The 15,417-nt window shown below is 60.8% G+C and overlaps 3 protein-coding genes across 4 annotated transcripts; 1 reads left to right on the forward strand and 2 right to left on the reverse strand.

Annotated features, from left to right (window-relative positions):
• The first annotated feature begins 1,088 nt into the window (after positions 1-1,088).
• STUB1 (STIP1 homology and U-box containing protein 1) lies at positions 1,089-4,859 on the forward strand. Its single transcript, XM_008496739.2, has 7 exons — positions 1,089-1,359; positions 2,074-2,272; positions 2,393-2,558; positions 2,737-2,827; positions 3,302-3,358; positions 3,586-3,702; positions 4,087-4,859. The coding sequence occupies exons 1-7, from the start codon at positions 1,180-1,182 to the stop codon at positions 4,210-4,212; spliced, it is 936 nt and encodes a 311-aa protein (XP_008494961.2). The 5' UTR covers positions 1,089-1,179; the 3' UTR covers positions 4,213-4,859.
• Positions 4,860-5,036: 177 nt separating this feature from the next.
• On the reverse strand, positions 5,037-6,931 carry JMJD8 (jumonji domain containing 8). Its single transcript, XM_030459695.1, has 9 exons — positions 6,829-6,931; positions 6,672-6,755; positions 6,530-6,578; positions 6,347-6,443; positions 6,121-6,189; positions 5,914-6,033; positions 5,777-5,844; positions 5,523-5,657; positions 5,037-5,409 (listed from the first exon to the last, which is right to left on the reverse strand). The coding sequence occupies exons 1-9, from the start codon at positions 6,912-6,914 to the stop codon at positions 5,329-5,331; spliced, it is 789 nt and encodes a 262-aa protein (XP_030315555.1). The 5' UTR covers positions 6,915-6,931; the 3' UTR covers positions 5,037-5,328.
• Positions 6,932-7,168: 237 nt separating this feature from the next.
• WDR24 (WD repeat domain 24) lies at positions 7,169-15,010 on the reverse strand. Of its 2 annotated transcripts, none has more exons than XM_030459673.1 (10): positions 14,952-15,010; positions 13,368-14,358; positions 12,385-12,562; positions 10,671-11,346; positions 9,836-9,951; positions 8,984-9,105; positions 8,630-8,734; positions 8,180-8,517; positions 7,625-7,809; positions 7,169-7,477 (listed from the first exon to the last, which is right to left on the reverse strand). In XM_030459673.1, exons 2-10 carry the CDS (start codon positions 13,846-13,848, stop codon positions 7,309-7,311), a joined length of 2,370 nt encoding a protein of 789 aa, XP_030315533.1. In that variant the 5' UTR covers positions 13,849-14,358; positions 14,952-15,010; the 3' UTR covers positions 7,169-7,308. The 2 variants fall into 2 exon arrangements, with proteins under 2 accessions (XP_030315533.1, XP_030315534.1); XM_030459674.1 differs by having other exon boundaries at positions 7,309-7,477; positions 13,368-14,241; positions 14,952-14,993.
• Between the last annotated feature and the right edge of the window lie 407 nt (positions 15,011-15,417).

Below are 15,417 nucleotides of genomic sequence, written 5' to 3' on the forward strand. Positions count from 1 at the left end.
TTTGGGGTCCCTGTGTGTTGGGCCACCTGATTGCCCCCCCACCTTCACCCCTTAGCCCCCCAGCCCCGCATTTTCTCCTGCAGGACTGGTGCCAAAAGAGGAGCGATTTATTTTTCTATGCCAAACTAAAATAATAATAATATTAATAATTATTATATATATGTAAGTAAACAAGAGGAAAAGATTTAAGAAACATTTTAAAAAAATCACAACTCTGGGGTGAACCAACTGAGACCGGCACAACTCGTGTCAGCAGTGTCATACCCCCCCCCCCGGCCCCCCTGTTCCCCGCTTTGCTGCCAGATGCCTTTCCCGTAGCAGGGGAGCTCACCCCGGGATGGGGGCACCAATAGGGAGGGCCCACTCCGACAACCCCCCATCCCCATCCTTGACCTTTTTGGAGTATAAATAAATATTTTGCACACTGCGGGGTGGGTTCGTCTCTCTTGGAGGAGGGAGCTATGGGGATTTTAGGGGTGCCCCCATCCCTGCTGATTCAATGGAGATGGGGGCTGGCTTTAAGTGAGGGGGGGGGAAGGGAGGGGTAAGGGGGTGTCTGCAGCACGGGCTGGGCACTGAACTACTCCCTCCTCCTCAAATTCCACCACCTCTGGCCCTGCAACCCCCAAATAACCCCCACACTCCCCAATTCACCCACCTCCTTTTTACCCCCCACATATGTCCCCCTTTTTACCTCATCCGAGTTACTCTCCCCATCAAATCCCCCACCCCCTGCACCCCCCATCCCCCCTCCCGCACCCCAACATCCCCCCACCCAAACCCCCCATTCAGGCCTCCTCTGGACCGCCCCCCGCACAGCCCCCTCCGCAACCCACCCACCCATCGCCTCACAGGCCACGCCCCCTGCCGCAGAGACTACGCCCCCAACACAGCAAACCCCGCCCCTCCGCTCCCAAACCACGCCCCGTTCTCCATAGATCACGCCCCTCGACAACTGTTCTCCCCGCCCCTCCAGTTATAGCCCCGCCTCCCACTATAGGCCCCAGCCTCCCTTCCCCGCCCCTCCAATCACAGCCCCGCCTCCCTACCCAAGCCCCGCCCTTCGGTCCCGTTCCGGCCCCGCCCCCGGAAGCGGCGGTCGAGGTGTCGCAGTGCGCGGCCGGAGCCATCGGAGCCGCCGGCCCCAACGGGCCGGGCCGGGCCGGGCCGGGTTGTGCCATGAAGGGGAAAGAAGAACGAGAAGGGGGAGGGGGGGGGCCTGGGGCAACCGGGCCGGGCATAGCGGGGGGTGGTAGCCCCGAGAAGAGTCATAGCGCGCAGGAGCACAAGGAGCAAGGGAACCGACTCTTCGGCGGCCGCAAGTACCCCGAGGCCGCCGCCTGCTACGGCCGCGCTATCGTGAGTCCAGCGGAACCCCCACCCCGGGCTGGGAGCGGACGGGGCAGGGCCCCGGGGACGGGACCCCTAGGCTCGGACACCACCCCCCATCCCCCGGACCTGCACGCCCTCCTCTGGGTCTGGCCGGGACACCCCCGGGGACGGGACACCTCCTCCCCGGGATGGACACCCCGTGGCCTAGGTGGGACCTGCGGGGGGTGGAACCCCCGTGTCCTGGGCTGGGTCCTACTGGGACAGGACCCCCAGGGATGGCACCCTTCTGGCCTGTGAGGGGACCCGCAGAACGTGACCCTCGGAATAAGATACCTCCCTCTGGGCCTGGCCTTGACACCCCCGAGCTGGGACCCCCATGGCTTGTATCTCCCTCTAGGGCCTGGACCCACTTTGGCCTTGACCACGACCCCCAGGCCTGGGCACCCCACCCTCAGCCAGGCCCCAAGCTGTCCCCCCTCCTGCATTCACAGCCTTCTCCCCCCAAACTGTCCCCAGCCTGGGTTTGTGACCCCCTTGTACCCAAGGCTGTGCAGGACAAAGGGCCCATGGTGGTGGGGAGGTCACACAGGCCGCCCTATAGCCCCAGCTTGTCCCTCCCTCCATTCAGGAGAGTAGAAGGACTCGGGGTATTCTCACCCGAGGTGACAGCTCACTCTGTCACCCAGCTGTCACCCCACTGTCCCCTCTGGATGGCTGTAACCCCAGGGTCTGGCCTTGCAGAACCGCAACCCCTTGGTGGCCGTCTACTACACCAACCGTGCCCTCTGCTACCTGAAGATGCAGCAGCATGACAAGGCCCTGGCTGACTGCAAGCGGGCCCTGGAGCTGGATGGGCAGTCTGTCAAAGCCCACTTCTTCCTGGGCCAGTGCCAGATGGAGATGGAGAACTATGACGAGGCCATCGCCAACCTGCAGCGAGGTCAGTGGGGACCCCTCCTTCCCTCCCCACCCCAAAACCCTCCCCAAAAGCAACCCCAGGGATGAGGAAAAGGAGCAGGGGTGCTGGCAGCTCTTGAACTGCCCCTTTCCTCCCCCTCAGCCTACAACCTGGCCAAGGAGCAGCGTCTGAACTTTGGGGACGACATCCCCAGCGCCCTGCGCATCGCCAAGAAGAAGCGCTGGAACAGCATCGAGGAGAAACGGATCAACCAGGAGAATGAGCTGCACTCCTACCTGACCAGGCTGATCATGGCCGAGAAGGAGAGGTGGTGGCACGGGGTGGGGGCACCCCTCAAGGCTTTTTGTTTTGGTTTGATTTTTTTTCTAAGTGCCACCAAGCTGTGGCAGCTCTGCCTGGTGCCAGCAGAGCCCTGCAGTGAGGGCACCTGGGAAGGGACAGGCAGTGTCCCTCTGTCCCCTCATCATCTCCCTGCTCTCTCCTAGGGAGCTGGCCGAGTGCCGGAAGGCTCAGCAGGAGGAAAACGCGGACGAGAGCCGGAGCAGAGTTCAGTTGGCCACCATTGAGGCCAAACATGTGAGTCAAGGGGCTGGGATATGAGCCAAGCCTTCCTCACCCCATCCTCCTCCTCCTTCCCTGCTGCAGCTGTGCAGGAGAAAGGCAAGAGCCACACAGTTTCTCAGCCCTTCTTTTGTGGCCTGAACTGCTCTTGCAGGGCTTTTGTGTGTGTGTGTGTCCCACAGTGTGACAGCCACGCCTGCTCTGCCACCTCCTGTCCTGGCCCAGTTGTGGTGACACCCACTTCTGCTCTGTACCTGCACCAGGGGGGTGGGTGCTCAGCTGGCAGAGGGGCCTTATCCCAGGATAAGAGTAGCCCTGGGAAGGCAGGTTGGTTTTAAGCTGCATCACTCCTGCCCCACAGACACCAGCAGGAGCTGTGACAGCCACCAAGGACCTGCCACCTTGTCTCTGCCAGCTCCTGATCTCTCCCTGGGCACACATAGCCCCCCTCCGCCAGGATCCCCTCACCCTCACAACCTTTTCTTTCAGGACAAGTACCTGGCAGACATGGACGAGCTCTTCTCTCAAGTGGATGAGAAGAGGAAGGTGAGTTGCTCCCGTCTGGAGCTGTTCCTGGCTGCCACCTCCACCATCTGTCCCGTGTCTCCTCTCTGAGTCTCTGCAACCTCCCCCCCTTTTGTGTTTTGTTTTGTTTGTTGGTTGGGGTTTTTTTTTGGGGGGGAGGGGGGAGTTTTGGGGTTTTTCTTTTGTTTTTTTTTTGTCGATGGGCTTTCCCAACCCCTCCTGACCCCAATCTCCTTTTCTTGAGCCAGAAACGGGACATCCCTGACTACCTGTGTGGCAAGATCAGTTTTGAGCTGATGCGGGAGCCCTGCATCACACCCAGTGGCATCACCTACGACAGGAAGGACATCGAGGAGCATCTCCAGGTACCTGGGGCAGCAGGGGTCCCCCAGGACCCTGCCACCAGGCCTCTGTCCCCCTCCTGCCAGGGCCTACAGGCAGCTGCCTGCTCAGCTTAGGAGCTCATAGCTTCCTTGGCTTTGGTCCCAGGTACCTGCCTGGGCAGATCCCTGGGGAGGTGCTGGGGCAGGGAGGAGGGCAGTGGGTGCTGCCTGAGGTGGGGAGGGCTGTTGGCAGGGGGGTTGTGCCTTCACCCTGCACCTTCAGAGGTGGGGCTTGACCCCCTGGTGCCCCACTCCCTGGCAGCAGGCGTGTGGCTGCCTGGCTGCTGCTGCTGGACACAGGGGTGCCCCGGGGCAGAGGGCATGCAGGTGGAGCAACCGGTTGGTCACCCTCTCCTCCCCCTGCAGCGCGTGGGGCATTTCGATCCGGTGACGAGGAGTCCCCTGACCCAGGACCAGCTCATCCCCAACCTGGCCATGAAGGAGGTGATCGACGCCTTCATCTCAGAGAACGGTTGGGTGGAGGATTACTGAGGGACAGCCCTGGCTGTGGTGGCAGGGAGGGCTCTGGCCAGGCTGGCACCATGCCTTACTTGCTCTCCGGCTGCTCCTGCTCTTCTCCAGCTGCCTGCAGACCCCACGCTGGGCCAGGGCACAGCCCCATCTCCCCCTCTTCCTGAGGAACCATGACAGCGGGGTGGGCACCAAGGCTCCCCCAGGGGCGTCCCCCTTTTCACTGGTCTTGGCCACTGCAGCACTTGGAGGAGGATCTCCAAGAGCCCAGGAGGTCTCACCAACATCATCATCCAGAGAGTGGGGTTCCTCTCGGCTGTGGCAGCTGAACAAGCCCCAAAAAATCACATCCTGCTCCAGGGATTTGCTGCCAGGAGCTTTGCCAGGATGAGTGCTGAGTACAGTGATGTTTCCTCTTCCTCCTCTCTCCTGGCTGGGTGGTGGTCTCCTCTCTCCTGTAAATAGCCACTTGCCCAGGGTGGGAGACCCACCTTCTGACGCTGACTCACCCTTTGGCTTGCCCTGGGGAACTGTTGTCCTTCTCCCCACCTTGCAAATGGGTGGCTCATGCAGCCCCTTACCCACCAGGCCCATGAACAACCCTCCCGGGTGAAAAGCTCTTCTTCCTTCTCGTGAAATCCCTTGGAAAAAAAAAACAAAAAAACAAAGACAGACCAAAAAAATCCATGGTTGACAGGCTCCAGCCTTGCATTGGCCAACAGCCCCCCCTGGCTTCCGAGCACCCTCCAGAAGTTTGCCAATGTCCATTAACAACAACAAAAATATATGTAAAATAAATATTAAAAAAAAATTAGCAATAAACATGGAAAAACAAAATCAAATAAAAGTTGGCATGGTTTGGGGGGGTGATCTCTGCAGTGCCAGCTGTGGATGAACAGGTTTGCCTGTGCCACGCCCCCCATCCTGCCTGCATTCCCATTGAGGAGGGGATGTAATGACACAGGAGGGGTTCCACAGAACAACTTTAATCCAAAAGGGAGGGGAAAGCCCAGTAAAACCCAGCAGGGCTTCAGGCACTTGGTCCCAACACAAGTTGCTGAGTGGGTGGATGCTGGTGCTGCCACCCCAGGACGCTGGTGACATGTCCTCGGTGACATGTCCTCATCCCTCCAGGCTCTACCCCAGGAAGGTGGAGATGAAGACGCTGGTGTCCAGGTTGAGGGTGGCGTGCCACCAGCGGTCCGGGAAGTATAGGACCTGCCAAGAACGACCCGGGGAGGAGGGCGAGAGGGGGAGGTCCCATGGGCTCCACCCCGCCGTCCTAGGGGGGGTGTCCCCAACAGGCAGGGTGCCAGGGGGGGCAGACGAACCTCTCCGGGGCGGAGGGTGCACTGGAGCGGGCGCTGGGCACGGGGCAGTGTGGGGTAAGTGTGGTGGAGCCAGGCCAGGGTGGTCTCATTTGGGTGGAAGTGAGGGGTGTGATCCGGTGGGTAGAGAAACCAGCGCTGGAATACATGAAAAGGGGGGGGGGCTCAGCCCTGGGGGGGTTCTCCAGCCCACCACCATGGTCAGGGGATGCCCCTTGGGAGGTTGCTTTTAACCCATCCCACCAGGCTCGTCTCACCTTCCTGCCAAAGATCACCTCTGAGTAACCAGGGCCATGCCAGTGGAAGGGAACGCCAGAGCCAGAGCCTATGGCAGGAGGAGGAGAAGAATCAGTGCTGTGGAGACCCCACCCTGCCCCCCTCCTCCAGCACCCACCTGCAATCCCGAAGCTGTAGGCAGGGCTGGTGCCTGGGATTCGGAATGGGGGGGGCACATACTGCTGGAAGAGGGAGCCCCACTCGGTGAAGTTGTTGTCCCCGAAGAAGTAGAGTGTGTCTGGGGTGGGGAAGAAAGGGGAGGGTGAGGATGGTGAGGAGGTGGGGGAAGGGGGACATCCACGAAGAGCAGGACAGGGCAACCCACCACTGCCCAGCTGGGCCAGGTCTTGCGGCTTCAGCAGCTGCTCCACGTACTCCTGGAAGGGCACATCCACTGAGGGAAGGGGGGGAGATGGGGGAATTACGCCAGGACCCCTGAGCAGGTCACAGCTTGGGGTTGGGGGGTGGGGGTGTCACGCCAGGACCCCTCGAGCACGGCTCTGGGAGCCATTCCGGGACCCCCCGAGGGGGCTGGGCGTCCCCCCCCTCACCTTTGCGGTAGGAATAGGTGTTGGCGGTGCTGAGCCGCACCAGGCGGTCCCCGAAGGCCGCCAACAGTTTGTCCCGGGTGCAGAGGGCACGGAAAGCCTTGGGATATACACACACACACACGGGGTCGGGATGGATCCAGGGGTCTCCCTCCCCTCCCCCGGTCACTCCCCCCCGGCACTCACCGAGTTGTCAGTCACCCCGCGCAGGATCACCGGCCGGGAGTAGGCGAACCTGGAAGAGAGAAAGCACGGTACCGGGGGGGCCGGCCCCACTCAGCCCCACGGCCCGTCCTCACCAACCCGCCCCGGGCACCTCCGCTCGTACCGCTGCAGGAAGAGGGAGTAGGTGAGGGAGGCGTCCGCCCGCTCCACCGTGCACCGCTCCTCCTCCGGCACCGCGCCCGCCAGCCTGCAACGGGAGGCTCCGCTCGGCACCGCCACCGAACCCACCACCACCGGCCCCGTCCGGCTCCCTCACTCACCAGCCGCCGCCGGGCAGGTCGGCGCAGCCCGCGGTCCGAGCCCAGGCCAGCGGCAGCAACAGCCGGAGGAGCCGCGGGGCCGCCATGGGGGAGCGGGGCCGCCGCCGGACTACGAGTCCCAGCAGCTTGCGCGGCACGCGTGACGGAGCACGCTGCCATTGGCTGGGGGCTGCACGACGGCTCCCGGTAGGGGTCAAGCTTAAAAGGGGCAACGCGGCCAGCGAGGTGTACGATCCGGTGGCACGGGGAAGAGCCGGGACTGACACCCCGCCCGCCCTCCCCACCCCCGAGCCTGCTCCACGGGAGGTTAAAGACAGAGAAGAAGCACGGCCCAGTTTAGCGTCTGTGTTTTGTTTTAATCCCGTAGAAAAGAGGTGGGAGGGGAGGCACCAACAGCCCCAAACCTCCACCAAAATAAATACCGGCAGGGAGGTGCGGGCAAAGCCCTGCCTGCACCTTGCCCGCCCCTCGCCCTGGGGCTCAGGTGTACTCGCAGAGGTGGCCGCAGCCTGCGGGGCAGTGGGAGCTGGTCTCCAGCCACTTCATGATGTGCTGGAGGTGGCCCCCGTGGCTGCAGCCCTGGCACCAAACGAAGAGTCCCTTCACCACGTGGTGACAGACAGCACACATGCTGGCACACTGCCGGCACCTGCAGCGGAGAGAGGAGACAGCGGCTGAGAACACAACCAGGAGGACCACGGGGGAGCTGAGCCCTTCCTTCTTCCTGTCCCCCTCAACCCTTTTTTGTGACCCCCCTACCCCCCAAGGGTGACCAGGACACCATCCCATCCCCAACCTGTCACAGATCCAGCCCCGGTTGCTCATGGGCCTCTTGCAGTTGCTGCAGTTGATGTGGAGGGTGGTGGAGGCTTGGTTGAGGCAGTTGATGGAGCGGCAGGTGCTCAGCTTGATCACCTCGTTGGAGATGTTCCAGAGCTGGAAACGCTGCAGCAGGTCGATGTAGGATGTGTACCAGTGCTCCTAGGGAATGCCACAGACAGCTGAGCAACGATAACTCCCCACAAAATCCCACCAAAATCCCAGCCCTGCATTTCAAAAGCAAGATCCCTGCAGTGGGAGCACTGGGGAAGAGGACGCAATCAACAGGCCAAGGCCACTTCTCCACCCTGGCCATGCAGCCACCACCTCAGGTCCCTGCCAGGACCAGTGGCAGAGCAACCAGAGGTCCTGGAGCTTCCCACCCCAACTTAGAGAAGGCCTGGAGGAGAGGAGAAGCACCCATAGCCCCAGCAGTATCCCATCATGATGTGATACACCACCTCGGGGTCCCACCAAGGTATCCCACTCCACCTCATGGGGTCGCAGAGCTCAGCTCCTGGGGTGGTCTCACCTGGGTCTGCTCGTCAATCTCCTTGCGGATGCGGTCCCCCAGGACAATGAGCACAGACACAGCTGTCTGCACGTCCCCCTGCTCGGCGTAGAAGAGGAGAGTGTCCCTCACGATGGGGTTGAAGAAGTCGGAGGGCAGGCGGTTCTCATAGAGGGAGTGGGAGATGGAGATGAGGGAGAAGGACTCCACGGGGGTCAGGGACACAGTCTCAGCCTCGTTGCCACTGACATGAGGGGAGTCAGCCTTGTCCTGCAGGTGGTCCAAGGCTGAGGGGTTGTCCATGATTTCGTGGCGCAGGGGGAAGGCTTCCTGGGGCAGGCTGTACTCCTGCTCTTCAGCTGCTGGCAAAGAGATCTGATCACGAAGCAGGGATGGGCTGGGGGGGGAAAAAAACCCAGCCCCGTGGCAACTGGGCCTGGTGACACCCCCAGCACGCACCACACCCCTCACCGTGTGGGTTCTCGTGGTCCATCATGTACAGGTCATCCTCATCTGCCTCCACATCTCCCAGCAAGTAGTCAGCAGGGACATCACTGCCCTCTGTTTCCTCGTTGTCTATGTGCCCAAGGAGACAGAAATCAGCTCCTCCACCTTGGGCACAGGGTCAGAGCCACATTCCCTGCCCCAGCATGCCCATCCAAGCCCAGTGGCTCTGGACCCCACCACCACAGCCACCACCGTGGGGGTAAATTGTCCTTTCTGTGATACCCAGCTCCTATCACCTCAATTCAGGGCCATCTACAGCTGCAGAGGGATGAGCTGCAGGACTGGGACCATGCCCCCCACTCCCCCAAGGCAGGTTACCCTCGTTGTTGATGAGGGTGGAGGAGGAATCCATGAGGATGTTCTCCGTGCGGTTCTCTCCTTTGCTGCGGTCCAGCCTTGACTCGCTGCCCAGCCCAGAGGGGATGTCCTTCAGGTTAAAGCTGGGAAAGAAGCAAAATGTGGCTCAATTGAAGAGTCACAAAAGTTCCAGCCAGCAAACAGCCTGGAGCATAAACCTCCAGTCACCATTCTGAGCAGCCAGACACAGGATGGAGTGATTTCCCTCCACTAAGAGGTCAGTTGTCCCCAACTTGGTGACTTAAAAACACAGACATGTGGTGATCCACCAAGCCCCTGAGATGGAGAGGTAAGGGGCTAGGGTGGAAGAGCTGAGCTCCTCACCTCACAGACAGCACCCCCTGGATGCAGGGCTCGGTGGAGGAGAGTGTTTTTTTTTGTTTGATGTCACTCACCCTGGGGACTGGCAGCTCCTTCGGAGTACTTACTCCTCACTTTTATGTGTCATCGAGAAGAGGAAAAACAAGTTTTCCTGCTTCCTCAACCCACGCTGGGGCTGTCCTCTCCCTTTGAAAAGCAGAAGATGATCTCTCCCCACCAGCAGCCCGATGGGGTCTCTCCATCCCCAGGCCTCATCAGTCCTTCATTAAATAACTGATCAGGTGCTCCCAGCCCCATCACAGTTCCCAGTTTCAGGGAGGGAAGGGAGCAGCAGAGCAGCCTGCATGCCAGGCTGGTTGCACCCACATGTCTGTGTCCTCACAACACCAATCTGCACACCAGTGTGAGCAAGAGCTGCCCCTGCTCCCACCTGTGGCTCCAGACCAGGAGCCACCAACCCCATTGGTGGCTGTGACTCTGTTCTCCCCTTACCTGTTCATGAGTGGGAGGGCAGAGCTGCCTTTCCCCATGCTGTGGTTGAGGTTGGTGGAGGACATGGTGCTGAGGCTGGAGTAGATGATTCGCAGCATTGTCCATGTTTGGGCCACCTGTGGGAGAGACAGACAGGGCCAGAGCTCACCAGGGGTGAAACCAGGTGGGACTGACCACAAACCCAGCTGAGAGAGCTGGGCAGGCTCCTGGGTGCAGGGGTGAGGTTGTGAGCAATGATCTGTGCTTGTTGGAAGGGACAGCAGGATGGGTTGAGTGCCAGGTAGAGGTGTAGGTTTTGGGGACAGCCAAAGAGACAGCCGCCATCCATCTGGGTGGTGGGCATCATGATGGGAGGATGAGGGAGGACAAGTCTGCTCTGGAGCCAGGCTGAGAGAGTTGGGGGTGTTCAGCCTGGAGAAGAGAAGGTTCTGGGGAGACCTTAGAGCACCTTCCAGTGCCTGAAGGGGCTCCAGGGAAGCTGGGGAGGGACTTGGGACAAGGGCCTGGAGGGATGGGATGAGGGGGAAGGAGTTTCAGACTGGAAGAGGGGAGATTGAAATGAGATCTGAGGAAGGAATTGTTTGCTGTGAGGGTGCTGAGCCCCTGGCCCAGGTTGCCCCGACAAGCTGTGGCTGCCCCATCCCTGGCAGTGTTGAAGGCCCCAGGTTGGATGGGGCTTGGAGCACCCTGGGCTGCTGGGAGGTGTCCCTGCCCATGGCAGGGTTGGCACTGGGTGAGCTTTAAGTTCCCTTCAACCCCAACTATTCTGGGATTCCATGGTTCTACACTCAGAGCACCAGCACTGGCCTGGGTCTGCCCGCAGGCTGGGTCTCACCTGGTTGCGGTCCAAGCCCTTGGCCACCTTGGCATTGTGATCACAAAGGTCAGGTAGGGGCCGGCCGGCCAGGGCGTACTGCTTGGCAGTGTGGACAAACCAATCCATGCTGCCACTCTCCACCTCTGTCTCGAAGACGCTGAGGGCACTGGAGGAGGAGATGTACTCAAACTGCTCCGTGGGGTCCAGCTTGCGCTTGAAGAAGATGGGGTGGCGGCGGTCCCCCAGGTAGGGCTTGCGGTTGGAGTCAGAGGAGATGAGGCTCTCCTTGGCAGCAAAGGCCAGGTCTCCATAGAGGCTGTAGCAGAGTCCCTCAGGGTTGGCCCTCTCGATGGGTTGGCTGGCGTCCTTGAAGATGTGCTGGTAGAGGGTGCTGTCCTTGGAACCGGACAGGAGGAAGTAAGGGTCGTGGAGGTGCCTCCAGACAATGCCTGTGGTGACGTCCTTGTGCTCCTCAAACATGGCAGAGGGGATGAAGGGTCGGCGCACGTCCCAGACATAGATGTTGTGGTCCACCATCATGGAGCAGGTGGCGATGTGGTGCTTGCACTCTGGGCGCCACTTCACCCGGGCCACCGAGGCGATGGTCTGCACGCAGTAGATCTCCTTGGCCCGCGTGGTGTTCATGTCCCACACCTTCACCATCTTATCCCGACCACCTGTGGCCAGCCAGCCCCTGGGAGGATGGAGAAGGGGAGATGTCAGCCCGGGCTGACATCCTGTCTGTCCACCTCCCTTTTCCCGTCCTGCTGCAGAGATGTGACTGTGTCCGCACTGAGGGGAGGCAGCTGGGCTTGGAATCACAGGCTCCCACGTGCTACCCCAACACCTCCACACCCCAATAACCCATCAGACACCACCCACAAAATCACAGAATCATGTGGACTGGGAAAAGACCTTCCAGATCATCCAGTCCAACCATTCCCCCAGCACTGCCAAGGCCACCACTAACCCATGTCCCTCAACATTGCAATTCCATGGCCTTGAAACCCCTCCAGGGATGATGGGGACTCCAGCCCTGCCCTGGGCAGCCTGTGCCAGGCCCTGACAACCCTTTCCAGGGAGAAATTGTTCCCCAGCTCCAACCTAAACCTCCCCTGGCACAACTTGAGGCCAAAAGTTCCTCTTGTCCCATCCCTTGTTCCTTGGGAGCAGAGCCCGATCCCCCCTGGCTCCAACCTCCTCTCAGGGGGTTGCAGAGAGCCACAAGGTCTCCCCTCAGCCTCCTCTGATCCAGGATCAACAGCCCCAGGTCCTTCAGCATCTCCTGATATGTCTTACTCTGTCCTTAGGAAAGACCCCTCCTGACTGCTCCTGTTTGAGTCTCCAGAGAGGTTGTGGAGTCTCCTCTGGAGACTTTCAAGACCCATCTGGGTGCATTTCTGAGTGACCTGCCCTAGCTTTGATCCCGCTGTGGCAGAGGGCCTGGACTTGATGATCTCCAGAGATCCTTTCCAACCCCTGACATTCTGTGGTTCTGCAAGTGCCTCAGAAACCGCCTATTTGTCAGAAAACAACCCCAACCCCAACACATCCTCCCAGCAATCATCACTCCCACCCTCCAGCAACAGACCAGCCTCTGACAGAAGGCGACAGGCTATCAGAGAGCTTGCTTCCCCCCCACCAACCCTCCCCCCCAAAAAAAGGTGCCAGCTCCAATTTTAGGTGCTCCATCCATGCTGGAGGGGCTGTCAGGGTACAGCCCCACACCCACCTGTCCTCGGGGTGCCAGTCACAGCAGAAGACGGGCCCATTGTGGGCAGTGAACATCCTCTCATAGCGATCGGGCCGGCGGATGTCCCAGAGTTGGACATTCCCGTTCTCAAAGGTGGCAGCAAAGGTGAAGTAGTCCCGGATGCTGAACTGGACATCACGCACGCTCTCCGACTGGCCTGAGGAATTGAGAGCTCCAACCAAGCTGAAAAAACCCCATGGGAAGAGCCCCCAGCCCAGAGAGAAGGGGAAGCAGGTAGAGATGGTGCCCCTCGAGTGCTGTGTTCAGTCCTGGGTCCCTCACTACAAGGACACTGAGGGGCTGGAGTGAGTTGGGAGAAGGGCAGTGGAGCTGGGGAAGGGTCGGGAGAACAAGGAGAGGCTGAGGGAACTGGGATTGTTCAGTTTGGAGAAGAGGAGGCTGAGGGAAGACCTCATTGACTTCTACAGCTCCCTGGAAGGAGGCTGTAGGGAGGTGGGGGTTGGCCTCTTCTCCCCAGTGAATAATGACCAGAGGAAATGAGCTGAAATTGTACCAGAGGAGGTTCAGGTTAGATCTGAGGAAGAATTCTTTAGTGAATGAGTGGACAGAGGCTGCCCAGGGAGGTGGTGGTGTCACTATCCCTGGAGGGATTTAAAACATGTAGATGTGGCACTTCAGGGCATGCTCTGGTGGCCCAGATTGTAGGGGTTCTGTTTTTTCCTTTGTTGTGTGTGTGTATGGTTGGACTCTGAGATCTCAGGGGTCCTGTCCAACCATGACCGTGCTTCTATGCACGTGCTTCTATGAGATGTGGCCACCTTCCACCTCCTGTGCAGACCCAGCCCCCAGACAAAGCAGCAAAATACTTCTCAGCTCCCTCCCTGCCTGCTCTGGTCACCTCCCCCTCAGCAAACCCTCCCCTCAGGCCCAGGGAAGGCTAAAGCCCCCCAAGCTCTGCCTCTCAGCTGAGGAGGGGGACAAGGACCAGGCCATGCTCCTACCAGAGAAGGTGCTGACCGAGTCCTTCTTGCGGAGGTCAAAGCACTTCATGTAACCATCCTGGGAGCCACTGAGGAGCATGTAGACCTCGGTGGGGTGGAAGCAGACCTTGTTGACCGTGCGCTTGTGCTCGGTGAAGAGCTGGTCCTGCTTGTTGCGGGAAGGTTTGCCCAGGTTCCAGGTGACCACCACGCCGTTGGTGGCGGCCGTGGCCAGCAGGTTCTCGTCCATCTGGTGCCACACCACGTCGGCACAGCTGAAGTTCAAGGAGGGCTTGCGGCCCACCCGGAGGTTCAGCTTCTCCACAAACTGCTCCTCCTCGATGGAGTAGATCTTGAAGATGTTGCGGCCGGCCACCACCACCTGTGCGGCGTCGCGGCAGACGCTGATGGCGTTGGCAGGGGCATCCAGGTGGCAGAACATGGTCCTGCCCGTCAGGGCGTTGCCCCCCAGGGCGGTGGTGACCCTGGCCATCTTCTCCATGGCTGTCCTGGGGGCGCAATCCCCTCTCCGGGTGCAGGCTCGCAGGCTGCCTTCACCCCCGCAGGCTGCATTCACGCTCGCCCAGCCGCTCTGCTCCACCTCAGCCAGAGCTGGGAAGGGACAAACTCGGCTCCCGCTGCTCCTGCCCAGACCCAGGCAGCTTCAGCCGTGGATTTTGGTGGCCGCATCAACGGGCCACAGAGGCAAGAGGCAACCAGCCTGGCTGCTACCTGCAGGGGAGAGATACAGCCCTGCACCAGGCTCCTCCTCCTGATGCTGCCAGCTGAAAATTCCTCCCAGGGAGTCCTTGAAAACCTTTCCAGGGTTTCTTTCCCCTTTTCAGGATTTCTTTCCTCAGTTCAAGCCCCCGAGATGCTCCACTGACACGAGCAGCTGCTGGTGACACCAGGGAAGGTTGACTACAGCAACATGAACCGAAGCGACTGGCGTCTCCAGCAAGAGGATGGGGGAACCGAGGCTGTGGTCATCTCCACAGGGCAGCCCAAACCCCTGCAAGCACCACAGGCAGGGTTCACCCTGCTCCTCCAGTCGGGGGGGCAAGCATAGAAGCAACTCTTCCCCTTCCTGTCCAGGGTGCCAGGGACTGGTAGCTCCTCCTGGGGGGGGCCTGGGGGCAGCAAGGCTGCCTGGAGGGGTTTGTAAAGTCCCTGGGAGCACCCACAGTCTGCCCAACCCCCTCGAGCCAGGCCCTCCTGCTCCTACACCCTTCCCTTTCCAGGAGCCCCAGCATTCCCCCCTTCTCAGGGCCTGCTCCTGACATACAAATCCCCCAGGGCCCCCTCCGGCCCCGCAGAGCCTCCTCAGGGCCCCCTCCTGACCCTCAGGGCCCATTCAGAGCCTCTCAGCACCCTCAGGGCCCCATACCACCCCACAGCCTCCTCAAGATCCCCTCCCATCCCGCAGGGCCTCCTCAAGGCTCCCCTCAAGTGCCCCTTGAGTCCCCTGCCCCCTCGTAGCCCTCTTAAGGCCCCCTTCTCCACCGCAGGGCCTCCTCAGAACCCCCTCCAGCCCCGCGGTCCCGTCGGAACCCCTTCTCGCCTCCCAACCCCGCCCCCCGCGGTACATAACCCCGGTACCGGTACCTCAGGCCCAGCAGCTCCCGCGGCCGCAGCCACGGAAATAACCACCAGGCCCCGCCCCTTCCTCATCACCACGCCCCCCACACAGACCGCGCCCCCTCATACGGACCACGCCCCCTTCACAGCTGAGCTCCGCGTTAGCCACGCCCACCCTCAAGCCACGCCCCCTGCACGGAGCGAGGGGCAGAACGGGGGAGGAGGGGGGACCCGGGGCTGTGGGGTGCATTGGGGGGGGTGAAGGGGGAAATTGGGGGTGCTAAGGGGAGTGGGGGGTGCACTGGGGGGGGGGGGTGAAGGGGGAAATTGGGAGGCCAAGAGGAATGAGAGTGGAGGGGGGAAATGAGGGTTCGGGGGGTATGAGGTGCATTGGGGCGGGGTGCAGGGGAGATGGGTGCTAAAGGGGGTGTAGGGGTGCAGGACGGGCAGAGGGGATATGGAGTGCATTGGTGTAGGGGAAAAAAGGGGGTAT

The sequence above is a fragment of the Calypte anna genome, chromosome 14 (assembly GCF_003957555.1).
Source record: "Calypte anna isolate BGI_N300 chromosome 14, bCalAnn1_v1.p, whole genome shotgun sequence".
Lineage (NCBI taxonomy): Eukaryota > Metazoa > Chordata > Aves > Apodiformes > Trochilidae > Calypte > Calypte anna.

What these genes read in the sequence shown, in the direction of transcription:
- STUB1 (XM_008496739.2), top strand. Translation starts at nt 1,180, where the DNA reads ATGAAGGGGAAAGAAGAACGAGAAGGGGGAGGGGGGGGGCCTGGGGCA. An exon ending in ATCATGGCCGAGAAGGAGAG is followed by an intron (nt 2,559 to 2,736) that starts GTGGTGGCACGG and finishes GCTCTCTCCTAG; the next exon opens with GGAGCTGGCCGAGTGCCGGA. An exon ending in ACATCGAGGAGCATCTCCAG is followed by an intron (nt 3,703 to 4,086) that starts GTACCTGGGGCA and finishes CTCCCCCTGCAG; the next exon opens with CGCGTGGGGCATTTCGATCC.
- JMJD8 (XM_030459695.1), bottom strand. Translation starts at nt 6,914, where the DNA reads ATGGCGGCCCCGCGGCTCCTCCGGCTGTTGCTGCCGCTGGCCTGGGCT. An exon ending in GACCTGCCCGGCGGCGGCTG is followed by an intron (nt 6,756 to 6,828) that starts GTGAGTGAGGGA and finishes CTCCCGTTGCAG; the next exon opens with GCTGGCGGGCGCGGTGCCGG. An exon ending in CACCTATTCCTACCGCAAAG is followed by an intron (nt 6,190 to 6,346) that starts GTGAGGGGGGGG and finishes CCCTTCCCTCAG; the next exon opens with TGGATGTGCCCTTCCAGGAG.
- WDR24 (XM_030459673.1), bottom strand. Translation starts at nt 13,848, where the DNA reads ATGGAGAAGATGGCCAGGGTCACCACCGCCCTGGGGGGCAACGCCCTG. An exon ending in AGGGCTTGGACCGCAACCAG is followed by an intron (nt 9,952 to 10,670) that starts GTGAGACCCAGC and finishes TCTCTCCCACAG; the next exon opens with GTGGCCCAAACATGGACAAT. An exon ending in CGGGGCTGGATCTGTGACAG is followed by an intron (nt 7,478 to 7,624) that starts GTTGGGGATGGG and finishes TCTCCGCTGCAG; the next exon opens with GTGCCGGCAGTGTGCCAGCA.